At 46.8% G+C, this 22228-nt stretch overlaps 1 protein-coding gene across 2 annotated transcripts in view; it reads left to right on the top strand.

Annotated features, from left to right (window-relative positions):
• LOC106749375 overlaps positions 1-22228 on the top strand; it is a 49887-nt gene that overhangs the window by 20204 nt on the left and 7455 nt on the right. The window contains exons 1-13 of one of the 2 annotated variants that reach the window (XM_014628754.1): positions 7096-8913; positions 11581-11726; positions 12516-12783; positions 14854-14997; positions 15196-15378; positions 16746-17000; positions 17119-17289; positions 18370-18556; positions 19882-20148; positions 20542-20822; positions 20920-21114; positions 21366-21474; positions 22033-22212. In XM_014628754.1, the coding sequence (XP_014484240.1) occupies positions 8395-8913; positions 11581-11726; positions 12516-12783; positions 14854-14997; positions 15196-15378; positions 16746-17000; positions 17119-17289; positions 18370-18556; positions 19882-20148; positions 20542-20822; positions 20920-21114; positions 21366-21474; positions 22033-22212 (2905 nt within the window). In that variant the 5' untranslated portion in view covers positions 7096-8394. Of the gene's footprint in view, positions 1-7095; positions 8914-11580; positions 11727-12515; positions 12784-14853; positions 14998-15195; positions 15379-16745; positions 17001-17118; positions 17290-18369; positions 18557-19881; positions 20149-20541; positions 20823-20919; positions 21115-21365; positions 21475-22032; positions 22213-22228 lie in introns of those variants that run through there. The other variant, XM_014628753.1, reaches the window with a different exon arrangement.

Below are 22228 nucleotides of genomic sequence, written 5' to 3' on the forward strand. Positions count from 1 at the left end.
GAGAGAGAGAGAGAGAGAGAGAGGCACCCGTTACGAGAATCAACCACAGAGCGGCGGAGATTCTATTAGCGCGCGTTCGTACAAATGTTAGCTTGTGTTCCCGTCGGTTTCGCGGTCGCCGCGAACGTCAAACGGTACTTTCCGTGCGGCCTGCGCTTTTAAATCATGATCTTTCGGAATTCGCGACCCGCCGGCTTTGGGAGAAATGTTCGATCTGCCCGGGAGCTATTCTGGAACGCATAGCGAACATTGAGATCCATATCGATACGTCGTTACTTGAAGATTGTCACAAGTGAGTCACTCGGTCTTGAATTTAGATTTAGATGCAAATTTTTCGGTTGAGTTGCAGATGCAATGTCAGATGTATCGTACGATTCGAAGTAGAAAACTCAGGTCTAACCTTGAATTAAAATCTGAATATCTCACATGAGACAAGTTTCAAATGACGATTATTGGTACAGGTCTGAGACCCGTATTGATAGTCGTTACTTGAAACTTGTCTCTAATGAGACATTCAAGTCCGTGTTAATAATCGGATCTCATATTCAAGATCGTCTCAAGTTCATCTTTAGATGCTTCGTAACCTACGAAATGAGTCGTACAGCATCTGAAGATAAACTCAAGACGGTCTTTGATGTGAGATCCGACTATTAATACGGACTTCAATCTTGAATTTAGAGTTGGATTTGAGTTTTACTGAACTGAATCGCGATTACAAATATAATGTGGGATATAACATTTGATTCAAATGAACTGCTTAGAGTTTTAACTCTGAATTGAAATCTGAGTATCTCACACGAGACAAATTTTAAATGACAACTATTAATACAGGTCTTACATGGGGAAAAATAATTTTGCTGTTGCAATGAAACCATCGTTGTTATTGTATATTTGTTTCGACGGCGATAAAATTTAGTTGGCATAATCAAATAAGGGGACTATTCGCAATTAATGTAGAAACAGTTTTGTTGCCACGATAGAAAATAATGTGCTAAGCGAATTTGTCCTTAGAAAACGTTAATTTTCTGTTAGAACAATATATATATATATATATATATAATGTGTTAACTATATTTACTAATTTATAGATTCAGCAAAATAATCCAGCGAATGATAATTACTCTTAACAAATTGTTTTGCTGACTACACAGTAATTGACATATTTTGCTGCGACAACGTAAAATTTGCTCTGCCAGTAAATTATACTTTTCCGTATAGAATTACATGTAACTTTTTCAACTGAATTGCGATTACCAATGCAATGTCGCATATATTATATCACTTGAATAAAAAATTCAAGAGTAATTCTAAATTCCTACCCGAGTATCTCCCATGGGACAAGTTTCAAGGCTTTCATGACTATTAATATGGGCTTGCACGGAGAAAAATAAATTGCTGATACAGCAAATTTTATGCTGTCGCAGTAAAATTTATCAGTTAAAGAAGGGACATATAGTCACACTTTTTACGCTGGAATTAAAATTAAAAAATGTATATGATATTTCATAATATTGTATACATTTTTATGTAGCTGCAGTTTTTAGCTTAAAAAATTTATTAGCTTAATATATTCAAGCATAAAAATGTTTTTAAACTCAAAGCAACATTGTGCAATGTGGACAACTGACCCCATATCACGGGTCGATAGTCACGTGTCTTTCATATATAAAGGAAACAAAATGCATAGTTCCTGTCTCAATATTTTTTAAATATTTTATTAAAATTAATAATAGTGTACAGTCAAGGTACCTATTTTTCAGTCGCACTTTCGAACTATAGCAATTGAAGAAGCGACTAAAATCTACCTAAAATCTTTACATCTATGAACATAACTGCTTAATCTAATCAAATAACTTGACTCTAATAAGATTCGGTGAAACGCAAAAGGTTTCTTAGGATTTAATATACGTGTTTGTTTGACTTAGGTTTATTTAATATAAATACCGTAATTTAATATTAAATATCATTTCGTTTGAGTGAAAATGTTGTTGTTTCATTAAATTAAACCATGTTATTTGATAAAAAACGGAATTATTAAGAGGAAATAATATTTCGTTTTCAATAAAAAATTTATTTCATGATATATTAATTAAATATTAATAATAATAATAACATTAGATATTATTTTGTTCTAACAGTAAATTAACGTGTCCAAAGGACAAACTCATTCAACCAAAGTTTTCTATTCTAGCAACAAAACTGTTTCTACTCTAATTAGGAATAATTCGCTAATTTGGTCACGCGAACTAAATTTTATCGCCGTTGCAACGAATATACAGTAGCAAAGATAAATTCGCTATATCAATATTATTTTTCACTGTGTGAACATTCCATTTAATTCCAAGCCCCGCTTTTCGTACGCGAGAGTCACGTACACGGGGAAAAATAATTTGCCGGCATCAGCAAATTTTATGCTGTCGCAGCAAAATCTATCTGCTACTACGTGAGCAGCAAAACGATTTGTTAAAACTACTAATTCGCTAGACTATTTTACTAAATCTGAGAATGAATTAATAGCAGAAAAACATCATATTTTATTTGAATAGCAAGTTCCAACAGTAAATTAATCAATTTATCTTATGGAAAAATTCACTCAGAAGAATTTTTCTATCTTAGCAACAAAAACTTCTATTCCAATTACGAATAATTCGCTGATTCGGCTATGCTAACAAAATTTTATCGCTGTTCCAATGAATATTTCCGCAACAACGATGGTTTCGCTAAAACAACAGAATTATTTTTTCCCTCGTGTATAACGAAAGGCGTATTTAGCGTTCAAAACACGACCTCGGGGTTGGGGCTGAGTCCTTTGTGGGTTTCTTTCCAACGTTTCGCAAAGGAGCGAGCTCTGAAATGTTCGCTTCTTCAAGGAGAACAGCTTGAAGCTTCTCTGTGTAAGAGCCTCAAATATCAGATTACGAGACTCGTTTTCCTTCGAAAACTTTCGGTAGAAGTTCAAGAAGCCGTGTGCATACACGTTTCTCGTGGCATTGCTCGCTACCCGCCGCCTAAAGCTCGGCGTTTCCGCGACGCAATACGCGCGAGAGGCACTTCAGAGTTAATAGGTCGCGGCGAGATTAACGGGTTGAGTAGCCGGTTGCTCGACGCGCGAGTAAATAAAAATCGAGCTTTCCTGTGTATCGCAAGCCCCGTTTGCACGCCGTGCGGCAGCCTGCGCCAACAGGTGCATGCGCAAACATGGCCGGAATCTTCCGCGATTTCGGCCTTTCTTCCGGGCGACTCCTTTTATTTTCGTCGTGATTCTTAGCAGCCGTTATCCAATGGCGAAAAGGCCCGAGGCGTATCGTCTGACGCGCGTCCACACGGAGAAAAGAAATTGGTTGAATTAATATTTAGACTGCCATGTCACCCATATGTAGGCTGACTGTAATTACTTTAATACTTTAATAAAAATTACTAAAATACTTTAATTACTGAAGTATAGAAATAATTTTGTGAATTACTTGCAGAGATATTGAATGAGAACAATGAAATATCAAATATTTGTACGGAATATATACTAATGATAGAACAAAATTAACATTATATGTTTACCATAAAATGATCAAACTTACATTTCTTTTTTGTGATAGTTAAGGAAAGCAACCTATGCATAATTGTGCCTGTTATTGTATCAGTTTTTCGAAAGTATATTTAGATTAGGTAACATATGAGACATGGAATACGCATAGACGGATAGAAATAGATACAATCATTCTTACATTAGACCCACGGTTGGTTTTGTATTCTGACCGTATATAAACATTGCGGCTTTGAGCTTTGTGGTCTTCAAGTTCGAAACAAGCTGGGCGGTCTAAAATATTCATAATCTTATGTATGAGACCGTCTTAAGTTCATCTTCAGACGTTGCGCGGCTTATTATTAGCCACGAAACATCTGAAGATGAACTTAAGAGAGTCTCAAATATAAGATCCGACTATAAATACCGGCTTAAGTGTGAACGTGACAATGAACGAGGCGAACGCGTCCTCGTCGAAGGAAATTGAATTTCCAGCTCTTATGAATCTGAGATTCGTAAGAATCGAAAATTCCGTCGCCTTTGGCCGGAACGTGTCGCGTTAATTCCGCCAGTTTTTCTCCCCATATTACGCCAAGTCATTGTCGCGTTAATTCCGCCAGTTTTTCTCCCCATATTACGCCAACAAATTAAACGAACCGGCGCAAAGCGGCCACGAAGGTATCGTGCCGATTAGGGGAAGACATATTGCCTGGCGCGATACGTTTCACAGCGACGACGACAGTCCTTATCGCCTTCCGTTCCTCGCGGAGGAACTATGCCATAAAATTCAATAAAACTTCACGCCGCTCGCATGCGCGCCCCGCAACCCGTTATATATAATCCGCGTAGGATTATTTTTTTAACCCCCTCCGCTCGCCTCGACGTCCGTCGGCGACCAAGGCGATATGGCGGACACGAAACACACGTAGCGGGCGAGGCGCGCGCGAATAAAAATGCAAAAGCGAATAATAGGAGCGGCGATCGAAGATCGGCGGGCCGATCGATCGATATGAATTGCAACTCGGCGTTGGCCGACGCGCAAGTTTGCGCTACGTCAAATCGGACAATAGATCTGCTTTCTCTCTCCCTCTCTCGCTTTTTCCGCGTCTTGCTCCCTTCGGGAACTAGAAGACACGCGAGATCGCTCCCCTATAGCGGTTGCGGGGAACGTAGGAGAAGCGCATCCAAAAGGAAGAGTCGAACCAGCGGGGAAAAATTGCATATTGACGTATACCGGCTAAAAATAATCTCACCATAGAGCCCCTGAAACCGATAGCGCTGTTTTTTGCCGAGGGAAAATTGCAAAGCAGGGCGAAACGCACGCACACTACGACCGCAACGAGCGAATCCGTAGGGAGACCTCCCGGCAACGTTGAAATACGGTGTCGTCGACGACGACGTTGACCCCCGACGTTTGCCGATAAACTCGTGTCCTGAGAGACGTGACTCGTCGAAGAGGGCATTCTCGAAAAAACACAGGCAGAGAAAGAGGGAAGAGCATCGTAGTCGACGGCGGCGGAGTTGACCCGGTTCTTCGAGAACCCGCTCGAGCCCGCGCGCCACCGTTTTCGTCACCCTCATCGTCAGCGGGCAGCGCGCTAACAGTCATCGCGAAATGCGCTTCGCTGTCCCTCCAATTGACGATCATGCGGCGTCGCATTTCCCCCCTCCTCGACCCCCGGGGTGCATACCACCCTTTTCGCTCGCCTCCTCCTCCCTCCTCGGAACTTCCACCAGCGATATCCTAGCGCCACCCACCCCCGACTCCCTTCGGCATCCCTCCTTCGCCGCCGCCGACCCCTCTCGCCCCTTTCTGCAATCCCCCTTCGACCATCACAAGGACCGAGGTATTGATTCCCCTCGCGGTAGCAGCTCCTCTTCCCTGTTCTCCAGCGGCAGTCCGGAGCGAAGCGCGTTCGCGGCTGCGGACTTGCTGGTCATCCGCGAGCGAAAGGGGGAGAAGGAGAACGCGGGAGAGCGAGGAAGGAAGGAAAGAAAGAAAGCGAAATAAAACGAGACAAAACCTCTGAGAGGAAGAGAAAGGGAGAGAGAGAGAGAGAGAGAGGGAGGGAGGGAGGGAGAGAGAAAAGTGCACCCGGCCGCTCTGTGGAGCGTCATCGCGCGTCTCGATCGGCCGGTGCGATCGGCGGAGGCAGCGGTCGTTCCCGGAAGTTGGGACGATGAGGACGAGCCGCGGCGAGCTCGCGGCTCATCGATCGACGGCCGTGTGGTAGCGATCGCGAGCGAGCGCGAGCGAACGATCTCTCGCGGAGGAGCGAACGTCGACGACGACGGCGGCGGCGCGGCGCGACGCAGCGCGCCGCGACGCAGCTTCTCCCTCTCGGGCGCCGCGGCTGCTCGCAACTCTCGCCGGGGCGCGCTCGGAGAGCGGCGCGGATGCGCCGATGCGCGGGCGCCGGAAGTCGCTGGAGCGAGGATCGCGCGCGACCACCGCGACGATACACGGCCCCGGACACGGCAGGACACGTCGGCAGCGGCGCCAACGGCTCTGGTGCTCGACCGCTCGCTGGAGAACGCGACGAGGACGCGTGCGATTCCGCGTGAACGCCGATCCGTGTGTGTGCAAGCACCGTCGTCGCGACGGAGTCGCGCCAACTTCTTGCGCCGCGACACAACAAGACCTCGGAGGACGCGGAGCTCCCGCGCCGAGGTCCACCTTGAGGACGACGCGTCCGAGCTTCGAACAACGGGAACCGGAAGTGCGAGGGTGCACCCGATAAGTTCGTTCGAGTGGGTTCGTGTTTCACGAGACGACGGTTGCCTCCAAAGAAGAAGACGAAGAAAAAGAAATAGGAGAACTTCTCGCGTTTCCTGTACGCGAGTTGCGCAACGTCCGCGCGAGAGAGACAGAGAGTCGCGGGAGGGTGCATAGAGCGGTGCAGGGGGGTTCCTAGGAGGGATGTCCTTGAGGTCCCCGCGGAGCGGGCGATGTGATAATAGCTTCGTCGACGTGAGCCCGCGCACAGGCGGGATGCGACCTCGGCAGTTGGGGCGCGCGGCAACGCTCTGATCGCGTTTCTCTCTCTCTCTCTCTCCCTCTCCCTCTCTGTCTGATCAGGGACTCGCGCATTCGGAATTCGGTCGCACGTGTGCGACAACGACGAGAGGAGCGTGTCGGCGCGTGCCGGCGCAGCTGGACGATGGCAACATCGCCACTGGGTACCTGGATCCTCTCCTCCCCTCGCGCCTGCGAGCCGCTCGAGGCTGATTTCCGCCGCGGAACGACTTCCGCTGACTCGAGAACAGGTCGCTCCCGATTGGCGAACGACTGACTCACGCGCGGATCGGGCCAGGGCGGGGAGAGGGACGCTTCAAAGATTATAACGCGCGGAGAGAAATATATTCGACGGCAAAAATCAAAGATTACACGAGTGAGACGGGATATATTTGAAGAGGACAGAAATCGGATAAAGACTGAAATAATATATATATAATATATATATTGAAGAGAGAGAGAGATAAAAATATATATATATAGAGAGAAAGATATATATATATATATATATATATATGAATATATGTAAGGAGTGGGTGGGAGGGTGAGTGGTGGCGAAGTTTTAGGCGCATTTTCCGCGGGAGAAGAGAGAAAATCGATGGCTTCGTGAGAGGAGGAGAGCTATAGCGATGCATAGGCGATCGGTGAAGAAATCAGCTGACGAGAAACGCGCAGTGAGAGGATCAACGTTCAGAGAGGCTATCTATATATGTACTTAAGCCGTACACACACACACACACACACACACACACTGAGTGCGAGAGAGAAAGAGAGAGTATTTTTTTACGGAGAGTTCGTTTCTATCGCGCGTATCGCGGAAAAAGGAGAGAAAAAAGCAAGAGAGAATATTCTATATATATATACGTTGTCTACCCCCCAATCGGCGCTCGAAAAGGCGGAAATTGAAGCGACGTCGGCCAGGATCATCGACGGCTATCTCGCCGGCCAACGTACGGCTGGATAATCCCTCCCTCGTGCGAACGTACCTGCGAAAGAACACCTCACACCGACGAGCTCCCGGAGCCTTCATCGTGCTTCTTCTTAGCCCCCCGCGGCCCCCTCTATTCCGGGTCTCCCCCTTGGAATTCCCGAGATAGTTAGATTAGCCCGTAGGACTAAAGCTACACCGGAGGAAAGGAATTTGACGCATCCGCCTGGACGTGGGAGGGTGCGATTGATCTTGATAGTGCAAAGGACGTTTGCCTTAAACAGAGGACCTCACCGACAAACTGCGAAGGGTGTCGCGTGCGTGCACACACACACACACACACACACACTGGTACACGAGAACCCGGTGAACCCGACGACGAGCAGCGGTCGCCAAATCCCTGCGACGCGCGCTGTTCGCGCGAAACCGACGATACCGACGTGTGAAGTGATCCACGTGCACCCTCGTGATCACCGGACGCCTCTTCAGGACGAACTGAGCCTCCGGGTGAAGGTCCTCGAGCGAGCGATCTGCGCGTACGATCGCGACCGAAGGCGAACTTCGATTCCGACTAGAGTCCAACAACAAGTGCCGATTTGTTAACTCGAACCTGGTGAACGCGAGATCTCCCGAGGTGGAGAGTTCTTCAAGAGACGAGGGAGCACGCGGCAGAGCACCGAGCTTATCCCGCATCATCGACAATCGACGTTTGAGAAAATCTCACCGAGCCACGTGGGGGTACCCTTCTGCCGTCCGCGAGACAATAAAGATGACAGCGTCGGAGGAGGAACGAGACGTCGGCAGTGCCGCGAAGTCGGCCGGTGACCGGACAACCGAGGAGTCGCGGCCAAGCTTCCGCTGAAGAGCCGGCCGCGAGCTCTCCGCTTGTCTCTCGCTCGCTCAGCCGTCACCGCCGCCACCGATCGAATAATGGTAGAGCCGAGATGGTCGATCAAGTGTACGAATAGCACCCTGGACCTGCTGGACCCGAGTGACAGCTACACGGACCTGCGGACGCAGCATCGACGCCGCTGCCGGAAGTACTTTTGCCTGTGCCGCAGGCACACGATCAGCGTGATATGCATTAACGAGTCGCGCAAGCTCTACTGGTTCAATTGCCGGAACGTCCAGGAGAAGGTAAACTACGGTCTCGGCGAGGGCTACTACCACAAACTACTGCGGCTGGTGAACGGCGCGCTGAACGCCTGGGCGCAGCGCTACATCGACGGGCTGAGCGTGGCGCGTCGCGAGATTATGTTGAAGATCAACGGTAGCGCGCAGAACAACATGAAGCTGCTAAAGGAGGGCTGCTACTGCCATTACCATCCGCACATGACGGCGGACGCGTGCAACGCCGACTTTCTCAGAAGAGTCGTAAGTTTCTGGGCCGGCGAGAGCCTCAGGGGAATACGCGAGAGGCTCCGCGGCATGACGAATATTACGAAAAAGGTAGAGACACGCTCGCGAATCTCATCTTCTATCTTGAGATATGGAGATGCTTCCCTCTTGATATACTGTATATTGTACTGTACGCCCGCCCGAGACCCCGCCTCACCTTGAGTATCTTTCTTTCTCTTCTCTTTTTTTCGGGGAGATTTTTTCTCATCTAACGAAGAATTTTCACGGTCCTTCCGAAGCAAAATGGAACAAAGGGGAACGGATGTTATGGTGCTATTAGAATATTAATATTATCAACATTAATATGATTTGTGGGGGGTTACGTAATCGTTAAGAGCGTGTAACACGCACACGTGCTGAATATTTCCAGCCAGTCGCACGCCGTGCCTCTATGTTCCACGCTTGATCGATCCTTGAGTTATTCCAGTTATGTTATTTAAAATTCAATTCCCCTTTTTTACTCGATTGGTAAATTAATTGAAATCAATTTGGCGAGAAGAAGTAATCTTTCTTAATATTATTCCGTCTATTTGTTCCCTCCTTCCCGCCGCCACGTCCGCGAGGACGGCCGCAACGCGCAAGGAAACCCGCTCGTATTTGGCATGCGCTTCGGGCAGGGCCGAGGGTAGAGAGGAAAGACACGAGAGAATCCGAAGTGCTCTGCGTTTCCCCGAGATCCGTTTCCGTCGGACTTTCGTTCGTCGACCCCCCGGATACGGCTACGGTCACCACGACTGTTATCACTACTACTATTACTACTACTATTACTGTTTTATAACTACTGTTATCATCTATCGTTACTGTGTATCGCTCGCGAATCATTCTCGCCAATCGAGCTCGCATCTCATTTTCACACTCGCTATCGACAGGCATCGACTGTTCCAACGCTGGGAAACACGCGATATCGCGGCAAACGAGTGTCCATTTTTGCAAAGGTCGGGAATTGTACCGTGTGAGATTTCAAATGCGGATCAAGAGAGAAAATCTCGATCGCGCGCACCCGAGAAAAAGCGGAATAGAGATGAATGAAATGACGAGGGGATCGTACAGCGAAAGCGGTGGAATTGTTAGACGAAGCACTTTGCATCCGCCACGTGATATTGTTCGTTTCTTGTTATTCTTTTTTTTTTCCTTTCTTTTCTCTTTTTGCCGTGTGATCAAGTAGCGAGTTCCACTGCGACCCGATATCTTGGCATGTGCGCTCGCGATAATATCGGTTCGCGGAATCGACGTGATTTCTCCATATACACGGGCTTTTAAGCTCAAGTTGCATCGATATTAGCTGCGCCGTCTTTACTAGCATGCGCTCAGCCGTAACCAGGGTTGTGCCGTAGATCTCTCCGTTTACATGAATAACTTATTTTTCTCCACGTAGACAATGTAAACTATGTAAAATATTAGAAATTTCACAATACCGTGTGCAAAGAGAAGGGATAAATTATTAGTTTCAATTAGTTTAAATTATGAAATAACTCACATATCCGATTTTGATGTTCATTATGGAAATTTAATATTAAAAATTGAAAAGTTGGTACATGTTGAACACAGAAATTTTAACACTTAAATTCACCTGTGGGCTTTTAAAAAAGGAAGTTATTAGTTAGTACGTTATTACAATAGCATATTATGCGTGATACTTATTTTCCTTCTTTATCAGTGTGAAAACAAGTTCGAAGCAAATTCATTGTTGATTTTTCGTAGCATCGTAAAATATTAAAATTGTGCTGTTATATTTGAACCAAGTAATTTCACCAATTTTTAATAGGCTAGGTGAAGTTAGATATAACCTAATTTATTCAAAATATCTGTACAGTAATATAAAAGATACATACTGTAAATAATTACTATAGAAGATATTGTTAATATACAAATTATTCGGACTTACCTGTGAACTTTTGATAGAAGCAATATATATAAATAATATTTACGAGACGTAAGAAGAGAACGAGCCATTTTATAAAGATTCATAAGATCACTTATCGTCTACATAGATAAGAACATATTATACATAGTTTACACGATGTAGACGTAGACGATATTTTCCGCGTAAACGCCCAACCTTGGCCGTAACTACAGAATCCTTTGCATTTTTATCCGCCAGTTGCAATGCGAACGTGCTCTTGACTTGACATTTTCTTTTTGTGTAACAGATTCTCTAGTGATCGTATGATTGTATGAGTTTGTATGACTAATCTAACAAATAAAATTCTCCCTTATATCAGTACGTAAATAACGTGATCGAAATCGATAAGACGATTTCACGTAGATGCGGTGAAATCGTGTTAAATGATAACGAATCACTAAAATAGATCGCAAAACGGATGTCGCATTGAGTATTATAAATATCAACGAAGCAATCCCGTTGCAATTCCTATATATGCACTCTTAGATAGGCGAGGCACTTTCTCTTTCTCTCTTTCTCTGTCAATCGATTATATATATAAAGCATCTTGTCATTGTCAGTAATCCACCAGATCTGTTATCACGAGTAGCGTCGTCGGTATCATTCTACTTCACGATGTGATCGCACGTATTTTTTTTCTATCTCTCTACGCACCCTCCTCTTTATAACCATTTTCTCTCTCTATCTTTCTCCATGAACGCATCTCTTCCACATTTTTCTCTCTTTCTTTATTACGATACTTCTGCCCATCTCGATTCTCGCAGTGGGCAGCGCGGTTTCGTCGCGACTAAAGATTAAGATTGATCACTTTGCAGATGTCGGACGACGATAGGATGTCACTCACCACCGCCGTCAGCGACGACGACGACGGCGAGAGTGTCATAAATTCGCCCTATCGCGGCAAGCAGACCGGCACGGCCGCAGCTTCCTTCAACTGCACCGGTGCGGTTCGGAAGGCAGGGTACGCTATCGCCGCTCGTACTGCGTTCTTTAAAAATAATTAGCCTTGAGGGCCTGTATAAATATCTCGGCGCGATCGTGTCCCGATAAATATAAAGGCCGCAGGCGAGAGCCGCGGCATGTCGCGTCTCGTGATATTCCGCATGTTACAACTGCGAAACTGCGCGCAAACGTGTTGATCCGCGGCGAATTAATTAACGGGAAAATTGCGTGCGCGCGACGAATATTTGTCGGTGCGCGCTTTGAAATCCGCGCACCCTCTGGCAAATCGATAAAAGGGTTCCACGTAGACGTGCGATAAAATCGTGTCGAATGATACACTGAGAGAAATCGTGGCTATTTCTGGCCTCAACTATACCCTTTATGTGGTATTAATCAGAAAAATAATAATAATAATACGTATGTAAAGTTATTATCGCTGACATTGTGGTAACACTTATTAGAGAAATGGTTCTCTTCACTACCCGAGTTCACATGTCGATGAAAAATCCGGTTGAAGTCATGCAGAAATGTTCAATGTTCGACTTGATATTTACAAGACTTCATTACGATATTTAGAAGGTATTATTTAGATGTTGATGATCCTAGTCGTATTACCTAGTTTATATCATCTTTACAAAAGATATATGGATAAGGAAACATAGTTGACGCCGAAAGTGACGACAATTTTCAGCGAGACTCGTCATGTTTCCTCCGTTTCGACACTAAAAATGCGGAATTGATCGAGTTTCCTCCCTGACGTTAAAAAAATACACGGAACGGATAATAGCGACGCGTGCGGAATTCGCAGATTCCTCAGCGTGAAGAAGTGGTTGCTGCGCAAGAAGCACCAGATCGAGCTGGCCAGGAAGAGAGGTTGGAAGGGTTACTGGGTCTGTCTGAAGGGCACCACGCTCCTCTTCTATCCGTGCGACTCCCAGGAGAGCCGCGCCATGGAGGCGGCACCGAAACACCTGATCATCGTCGACGGCGCGATCATGCAGCCCATCCCCGAGCACCCCAAGAGGGACTACATATTTTGCCTCAGCACCGCGTTCGGGGACGCATACCTGTTCCAGGTGAGAGAGTCCCTCGCACCGTCGTACAATTTCTACGGGTGCCGTGCTCGCCGGAACGAATCGAGCGCGAAATAATCGCGAAAGGTGAAAGAGAGAGGCGAGACACTGTTGACGGGGATTCGCAGCTTTCATATATCAACCGCCGCGAGAAGTGCGAGCCAACTTCTCAATTGGTAGTTCGATATCACCGGCAAATAATACGGCAATTAAACTCCGAGCTAGACCGGCGCAAAGTACACGGCGAATTATCGGGAAGCGAAGACCCGGCAATTATTTCGGTTTGATTACCCCCGCGCTCTCTCTCTCTCTCACTCTCCTTCCTCAGGGATTCGACTAGTTGTATTTAATTAAAGCCCCGTCTTACGGACTATCTCGGTCACGACGAACTTTTAATGACTAGAAACGCGCCGTCACCGTGCGCCACAGATCCCGGAATTCTTTTCGAGCAACCTCGTGCCCCTTCTTCGCACGGTGACCTCTGCCATCGACAATCGATGCGATTTGTCTGCAGATTGCGTTAGGCGATGCGACCTGGCTTCTTGAACGTACAAATGGTACACTCGCCATTGCGCGATGTCCCACGATACCCGTCCATGTCCAGGTTTTCAGCGTTCAGGATCTGATCATTGGGCTCCACCTCGGTCGCACTTCATTCATTTTCGCGCATTTTGCCCACGATTGCGATAATACTTTGCGACGTTCGACGATTGAGTGAAAATTACGCGATAATTTGTAGCGATTCGGAGATGTACAATCGGCATCACGTACGCTGTACCATTTCTCAAACGGAAAATTATGCAGTTTTTAGCCTTGTATCTCTCTAGTGGCCCAATTTATTGGCAATACATTGGGCCAGTGTTGGTTATATTGGCATTCGCTGAGTGAATGTTGTCTAATATAAAATCTGTCAAACAGTCGAATTTGCAGATTTTGCGTAGTATCTGTTATAAATTTTATCGGCAGCTTGCTAGCAGGAATATAATAGGATTTACTAATAGAACATTCATCTGTTATCATGCTCATGTGAATCTGTTATCGTGCTCCGCACGTCAAATCTTGCGATATTTCCGCTAGCAAGCTGCCGACCAAATTTATCAACCGATACTGCGCAAAATCTGCTTCCGCAGATTTTGGCTGTCCGGCTGGTTTTATATTGGGCGACATTTGCCTAATGAATGCTGATATAATTAATATCAGATCAATGCATCGTCAATGAACTATGCTACCAGAGATATAACTCATAAAGCTGAAGATCGTATAAGTAACTCTAATTATAACTTAATAGGATTATAATGACTCTAATTATGACGATGAATTTTTGACCCTATGTATGCATGCGTAAGGCTGAAAATCATCTAATTTTCGATTTAGGGAATGGTATAGCATACACGACGCCAACTGTACTCGCGAATTGCGAATCATGTGTAAACAGAGGACACCGGTGTTTCCGACAAGGTCGAGAGAAAAAAACGAAAATATTCTGTCCCGTTTTATATGTTGTCAACAAACGAGGTTCTCGATGTCTTCGACGATTCTAATTTTTATACAAATATTGCTATTTTATAATATTTTATTCTCCCTTGACACCCAAACCGACAAAATATATCATTCCCCGGCGATGATAGCCGCTCGCAGCAAATTTCGAAGCGAGGTCTAAAGGTTGCTTTCGTCATCTCCGATTAACTTAATTGACCAATTAAGTGTCAACCATGATTGGTTAGTTTTGGTCAATTCCGCTTAACGACAATATAGTTGGTCAATTCCACTGGAACAATCGGCCGATCAAGCTAATCGGAGATGGTGTGATCGGCCCTAAATGGCCAGTCGGCATCGGAAGAGGAGCAACGGTGCGACAACGGCACTTTTATCCAAGTATAAGATTTGGGAACTTGAAGACTTCAAGCTCGCTTTGAATCCCTCGAAAGTGCGAGATCGCGTAGTTCGGGTTCGCGTCGATCGATTCGTCTCGCGAGACAAACGGCACGATGCGCGATCGAGGAGCGGGATTTCCAGGTGATTTCGGGACGTGAAGAACCGTGACGATCGCTCTGCGTGTCCCTCTGCTTACAGGCGCCGTGTCAAGTAGAGTTGGAGAACTGGGTGAACAGCATTCATTCGGCGTGCGCCGCCGCGTTCGCGCGCCATCGCGGCAAGACCGGCACGCTGCATCTGCTGCAGGAGGAGATCATCCGTCTGGAGAAGGCGATCGAATCGGTACGGAACATTATTCACCAGATCGGGCTTTCCAGCAGCCGGTTCGGCTAGTGACAAAGCGAGATACTTACTGCCTTTCGCCATTTTTATCGAATCTCGAGCGCTCCTTCGTCACGGGCGAATGAATCCGTGGTGCCCGTGGCGAAGAGGAAACGGTAGCCAGTAATCGATATCGGTGCACACACCGAATGCCCACAGGACCACAAAATGAAGCACATGGCGGACCTTCAGCAATCGGTGGTTTCCGACGTCGACACCAAGCAGCAAATTAACAATCAAATCGTGCAGTGGGAGGAGAATCTGGAACGGCTGCACTGCGAGCAATTCCGCCTGCGGTGTTACATGGCCAGTTTGCAGAGCGGCGAGCTGCCCAATCCGAAGGTGAGTGCTTCCTCGTTTGAGCGAAAAGTCAGCACCGGTGTACGAGGCGCATTGCCGAAGCGGATGCGCAGCTACCGGCTGAGTCCGTCATGATCGCGCAAATATCGTCTCGCCGGCGGGAAACAGTTTCAGAATTTACTCTCATCGGCACATAACTCGACGACACAAACGGCCGGTGAGTGAGTCGACGTAAGAAAGAAGAGGCAACGCGAACCGATATACGAAACGTAGTGCGCGAAAGAAAAGGTTTATTATATAAACCGACGATTATTATATAAAATTAATTTAATCAAAAAGTAAAAGAAAGGTTAGTAAAGAAAACAATCCGTTTTTTTTTTAATTATTTTTCTACGGAGATTTTTTGAAGTGTTCAATAAAAAGATAATATTTTTAATAAGTTCAGTCGAATTAATACATTGATGTATTAATTTTGGCTAAATTTATTAAAAACTATTATCTTTTCGTCGAGCATTTTCTTAAAAAGTAAAAATATTTGAGAAATGATATTTGCATCAAGAGACAGCTTAAAATAGAAATGTATCCTAAAACTGCCAGTCACACTGTTCCTCTTCCCTTATATATTTTCATGACTTATTTTCTCAATTACTACGAAGAAAACGTAGTTTTTGGTGAAGTAATACTTCCGAATATTTACCAAAAAAATAATTTCTCTTCATTAAACTTTTCCTTTTATTCTGTTTGACTTGATCGTTTACATTAGAGTTTCCGAAACACGGACGATACATTGTACACAGCCCGGAGGGGGGAGGGGGGGGGAGCAAAAAGGTTCCGCTGCAGGCTGAAAGACTCGTCGACGCGACTCCGGCTTTTCCGTGCCGGCACGGGAAAGCCGTGTCCTCGACAGTTCGCCGGCAAACAACGTTACGCGCCGCAATCCCGCCGCTATTGTCCACTCCGAGTCCCAGCGGGTCGCTGCGGATTGTCTGAAAAATCGTCTCCCTCGTGCAGCCCGACAATCAGGGATTCGTTAGGGATCCATCTGCATCCGTAGCGAGCATCTGATTTGCGCCATTCGCGTCCTGCAACGGTGCGATATCGATCGTCGGGCGGATGGACGGGGAGAAGGAAGGGGGAGTGGGGTGAGAACGCGCACAAGAGAGGGTGAGGACAAGAGAGCCAATAAATCGACGACGTTCTCGCGATCACGAGGAGTCGAAGGCCTCGGGAGGTGTGGTTCGACAGTCTGAGATAGCGACTGAGAATTAATGCGCGATATCTCATTGCGAGGGGGACGACATTTCAGTCCGCTCCATTTCTCCCGGCGATCATTGAAGGCCGACGACGTCAACGACAAGGTGGCAAGGACGACGTTAAACGTGCCACGTATCTCACTTCTTGTCCTTCAGAGTCTACTGACGCACGTGTCTCGCGCCACGAAGCAGACACTGAACAAGCTCGGCGTGTTCACCGTCTCGTCCTTCCATGCGTTCATCTGCGCGCGTAGTCCATCCTTGCTGAACAACCTGCTGGCGGGCCGCGGGGCGACCAAGAGGAGGCCGCCGCTTCTGTCGAGGTCGAACAGCGGCTCGAGCAGACGCTCGCTGCAGATCTCGTCCAGGGACGAGGAGAAGAGCGTGAAGGTGTCCGTGCCGGAAAATCAGGTACGATCGGCACATCGGGTGAGTTGACCGAGATACCGTGGTATTACACGTGACACTCTCGGCCGGCTGATAAGTACGTGTCAAACGACCCGGTGTGTTTTCCCGCTCGCTGTTCCAGCTCGTTTCGGTGTTCCTGCGCGACGCGATGACCGTGGAGGAGTTCTTGGCGAGCGCGTGCACCAGGAAGAACCTCAACCCGATGGAGCACTTCGTGCGCGTGAAGAAGCGCCGGGATATGGAGGACCACAACTACTTTGTGCCACATAGGACTGATTTGATAGAAACATATGTGAGTAACCGACGCACCGGTGATTCTGAAACTCGTGTCAACGGTCATCGCTTGAGATTCGTCCCACGTGCGTTGGAAAAAGAGTTTGGTAACAATTACCAAATATTTGTGAAATAGTTTCAACCAAATAATCTGATTGTTATAATCATTCAGTTGAAACTATTTCACGAAACGTTTGGTAATTGTTACCAAATGCTTTTTTTCACCGTGGGATACTTACCCGAATGAAAAATATTTCTCATATATAATTATATATATATATATACATATAAATTATATATTCTGTGACCGAGTGTATAAGTTGTGGACGCTTCGCTGTAACTCCGCTCAAGTAGATACAGACGCGTTACGCCAGGCATACGTCCCGTCTGACTGTGGCGCCTCTGTATCTACTTGGAGCGTAGTGCTTACGACTCGTTACGACTCGTAACCTAAAAATGTGATCTCAAAATTATTTCTTAACACATTAAGGGCGGGAGTCGTAGTACTACGATTTAGCTCGACTGCGGCTTAAAGGCGGGAGTCGTAGTAAAACAATTTAGCTCGACTGTACCTTAAAGTTTTTATGATCACACAAAATATCGCCCGCCGTTAATGTGTTAACATGGTTGAATTTGATGTAAAATTTTCTTTGACTTTTATTCCCAATTATTCTTAAATATTGATATTGGCGAAAATTACAATGAATAGTGAGAGTATATTGAAAAATAAATGTTGAAAAATATGAAATTCTTTAAAAATTTAGATATTTATAAAATTAAAAAAAAATATATAAAATTCTTCTCTGTGTGTGTGTGTGTGTGTGTGTGTGTGTGTGTGTGTGTGAGAAATCTAGATAATTATAAAATGAAATTATAATTTAAATTTTATATTGGTTATCAAAAAATTTTAATGTGATACATGCTCTCGTATGTCTCATGAATCCAAAGATATTCGCTGGCGATCAAATAAGTAGATGCAGACGCGCGTGACGTCAGTGTCACGTTTTCAGAGCTTTTCTCTCGTACGTGACCTCCTGTAACTCGGGAATTGACATTGACATATAACTCCGGTGTTCTTTTGTTGTTGCTCCGCGCGCAGTTGCATACGCACGAAATCGTGGAAGTCTGTGCCAAGATTTTATATCAAGTGGAATTGCAAAGAAACACTTTAGAGCAAATGTGGGGCTTCTCCGTCGAGGCGGAGCTCATAGAAAACTCCGACAGGCAGGACGAGCTCTGCTGCTACGTTAGTAGGGTGGAAGACAAGAGCGTCGCCATGCAAAACGGTAAGCATCCCTTATCTAGGACGACGCGTAGCTAAAATAAAACGTCCCTCGCGCGCGACTAAGAGTTTTCGATCGTTACAAGGTTTTTTTTCACTCTCTCCACTATTTATTCGCGAGTCTATTTTCGCTTTCATTATCGTCTCAAGCGTTATTGACATTTTGCGCAATCGATTAACCGTTCGCGGTAACTTCGAGGTGACGTATCGGTCACATCGGAAAGAGTCCTCTCCTCTGCTCTTATCAGTGTGAGAGCTGCATGGACAGTGAGCAAACTTCACGATCAATCTGGCGCGACGGATTTGCGTTCGATTGGTGTCGAGGCAAGGCAGGAGATAAAATGAGAATAGATATCGCGATGTAAGAGCGCGATAGATATCTGTCAACCGTCGCTCGAATAACCCCTTGCGGATCGTCCCCGAGAGAGAGAGAGAGGTGACGTTCTGCCACGAGGTCGTAGCCGGGCGTATTAATTTTTTAGACCGTGTCGGCGCCAGGATATGCAAGGACGCCATTGAAAAATCATCGATTTTCCGTGCCTTGTTGCCCGTTCGTTGAGCAAAGTCTCGTGCTCACGCTTAAATGAAGCAAGCGTAATATGCATAAAAAAAGAAGCGCATGTATATATGTATATATACGCGTACATATATATATATGCGTATATATATATACATATTTATATTTATATATGTGTATCACGCAGGGTGGGAAGATCTTAGAGCCGCAGGCGCGAACAAATCAACATGACATTTAGCGCCGCCATTCCGCGTATGGCGAGTAAATTTACCTGGCGGCTCGCTCGTTAAGCACGTCCGAAGGGGAGCGGCTTTTATTATAGTTGCGAAAGATACCGAGCCGAGCGGTTCGTCTCGTCTTCGCGAACGGGTTTCCGCGAGACGCGAGAGCGATGTCGTTGCGAGTTCACGAGTCGAAGAAAGTCGAAAAAAGTTACCTCGAAGTTACATGGGGAAGGAACACGGTAATCTTGTGGTTTGATTTTATCATTCTTTTTCCTCCGGGCACGTTCCAATCGATGTCAAATCGTCGACGTTGGGGATCAAGGAGATCGCACACGGTGGCACGCATCCGTGGCCGCGCAAAGCGACACGGACGCTCGTCTGTCGCGTTCTATTCGATTCAATTCCCCCGATCCGATGTTGTTCGCGCTCGAGTGACGAGTACTTGTTGGTCGAACGAGCGCGCGGAATTTCATCTGCGGAGAATTCTCCCCCTCCTCATCCTCCTCTTGCTTCTGTTTCTCCTCCTTCGGCACTCGAGGATCCTCGCGGGCGTCCTCACTGTCGCTTGGCGACTGCTCTCTCTTTCAGGAATCATTAAGGGCGACGAGATTATGGTAATCAACGGCGCCATCGTGAGCGACTTGGATATGATGTACTTGGAGAGCGTTCTGCAGGAGGAGGTGGGTCTCTGTATGATGATGCGATCCTCCAGGACGGAGCCTCCGGATCTCACGGGCATTATGCGAGTCACCGACGACATAATCGAGAGCTTGGTCTGCCCGCCGCCGCCCTCCGACCCGCCGGTCATCAGCGAGGAAATGATCTCCGGTCTGATTGTGCCGGCTCCCGGCTGGAGTGAGTGATTTCCGTCCTCCTCTTTTTTTCTTGTGCATGGGCAAATCAATTTCTGTTCGTACTACTGAATAGGGACCGGATGAAAATTCGGTGACGAGAAACGAGATCCCCGTCGCCGCGACCGGAGACATTCAGCCGTGTTGAAGTCTCGATTGAGATAATTGAAAATAATGTCGACCGAATATGGGAGCTCCTTACGGGAAGGTCTTTCTGTTCCTACAATCGAGCCTTTTCATCCAGTCCTTACTCTTCCCAGGCAACGGGAAATTCAGCTGCACACCAACGAAATTGTTTTCTCCGCGCGTGTGCAAATATAATCTGCCAATGTATCGTACGGTCCGATCGAGGCGCGTCGTCCTCTGACCTCGCGGTTCTCGCACTGTGTAACCGCAGGCAAGGAGAACATTATGCAAGAGTGCTCGTCGGGCGGCCACATGGACAACAGCAAGCAGACCTCGCGTACGAATTCCTTCGAGATCGAGAACCTTCTGAAGACTGCCGAGCAAGTGACGGGGATCTGTCGGTCGCCGGGTGAGACCCGGAAGTCCAGTCCCACCGGAAGCGTCGTCAGCTCCCATTCACAGGCCCTCACACCGAGCCGGCAGCTTAGCGACGCTGAGAAGCTGAAGAAAGTGATTTTAGAACTGATTGAGACTGAACGGACTTACGTAAAGGTAAGGCCGCGCGATGTCCGTCCGGTCGTTCTCGGAACTATGGCGGAACATTCCGCAACTTCCCTGTGGTCTCTGATCGTCTCGCTGGCGCTTCCAGAATTTAAATAATCTGCTGGAGAACTACCTGGAACCCCTTAAACGCGAGACCTTCCTGTCGAACGCGGAGATCAACGCGTTGTTTGGTAATATTCAGGAGATCGTCACGTTTCAACGACAGTTCCTGCAGAATCTCGATCACGCCATCGAGATGGAGGCCGATTTCAACAGCTTTGACCATCCGAGTCAATTTAAGGTGCGTGTCTCTCGCGAGAGATTTCCACCCGTAATGTATTCTGTGTTTCGTTCGTTCATGCGTTTATCTTCCTCCCTCTCTTTCTCCGGAATGAACGCGTCGCGATAAAACACTTCGGGTGCATTCACGATCGTGTCTCCTCGCTTTTCTCGCGATAGAGAGGAACGATATGCATCGTTCGGCGCGAATAATGTCGCGGTAACCGGCGCGATTGAAAAGCGATAGTTTCACCGCTGTCCTCGCTGTTGCAGGGAGTCCTGTTTTCCATTGGAAGTGCCTTCTTATATTACGTAAATCACTTCAAGCTATACAGCTCGTTTTGCGCCAGTCACTCGAAGGCTCAAAAAGTTTTACATCCAAGTAAGTTTCGCCACACTTAATATTCCCGTCCTTCTTCTCGAGAGGGGAAAAGAGAGAGAGAGAGAGCGAGCGCGAGCGAGAAAGATAGGTGACCTTCGTTTCCTCGTTCGCGTCAACGCGTCTGATCCTTCGGCCGATCGATAATTCACTTCAGCCAGGAATAACCGTTCAACTTCGGCCGGTCGAGGTGCAAACATGTTCCCGGAAAGTTCCCCGATTTATTATTCATCTCAACCTTCCGCACCAGCTGGTGACATTTTCGCGGCCGCGAAAACGGCGGCGTTAAACATTCAGCGAGATTATTTCGCCGCTTCTCGTTTTGAACGCTTGTCCATTATTTCGGGGAAATTTCGTTTCGGGTCCCTTCGGGACTTCGACGTCCTGCCTAAATACACGATTATAGCCCGTATCGTCCGTTTCCATTGGCTGCTCATAATTCTCGTCTGTCTTTCTCGCTCCCTCTGCCGCTCTCTCGCAAAAGTCGCCTTCGCACGACCATTACGACCGACTCGGCAATCTCGCTACCGATAACGATCGCGACTAATTGACTAATTTCAGACGAGGGAAATCAAGCTTTACAAGAGTTCCTGCAAGCGAGAAATCCCCGGCAGCAACACTCGTCAACCTTAGAATCGTACTTGATAAAACCTATACAAAGAATACTCAAGTATCCGTTGCTGCTACAGCAGCTTAGGAACCTCACCGACGAACGAAGCGAAGAACACCAACATTTAATCGGTAATTACCGCGCGAC

Source organism: Dinoponera quadriceps, unplaced genomic scaffold (assembly GCF_001313825.1).
Source record: "Dinoponera quadriceps isolate SergipeBrazil2010 unplaced genomic scaffold, ASM131382v1 scaffold3683, whole genome shotgun sequence".
Taxonomy (NCBI): domain Eukaryota; kingdom Metazoa; phylum Arthropoda; class Insecta; order Hymenoptera; family Formicidae; genus Dinoponera; species Dinoponera quadriceps.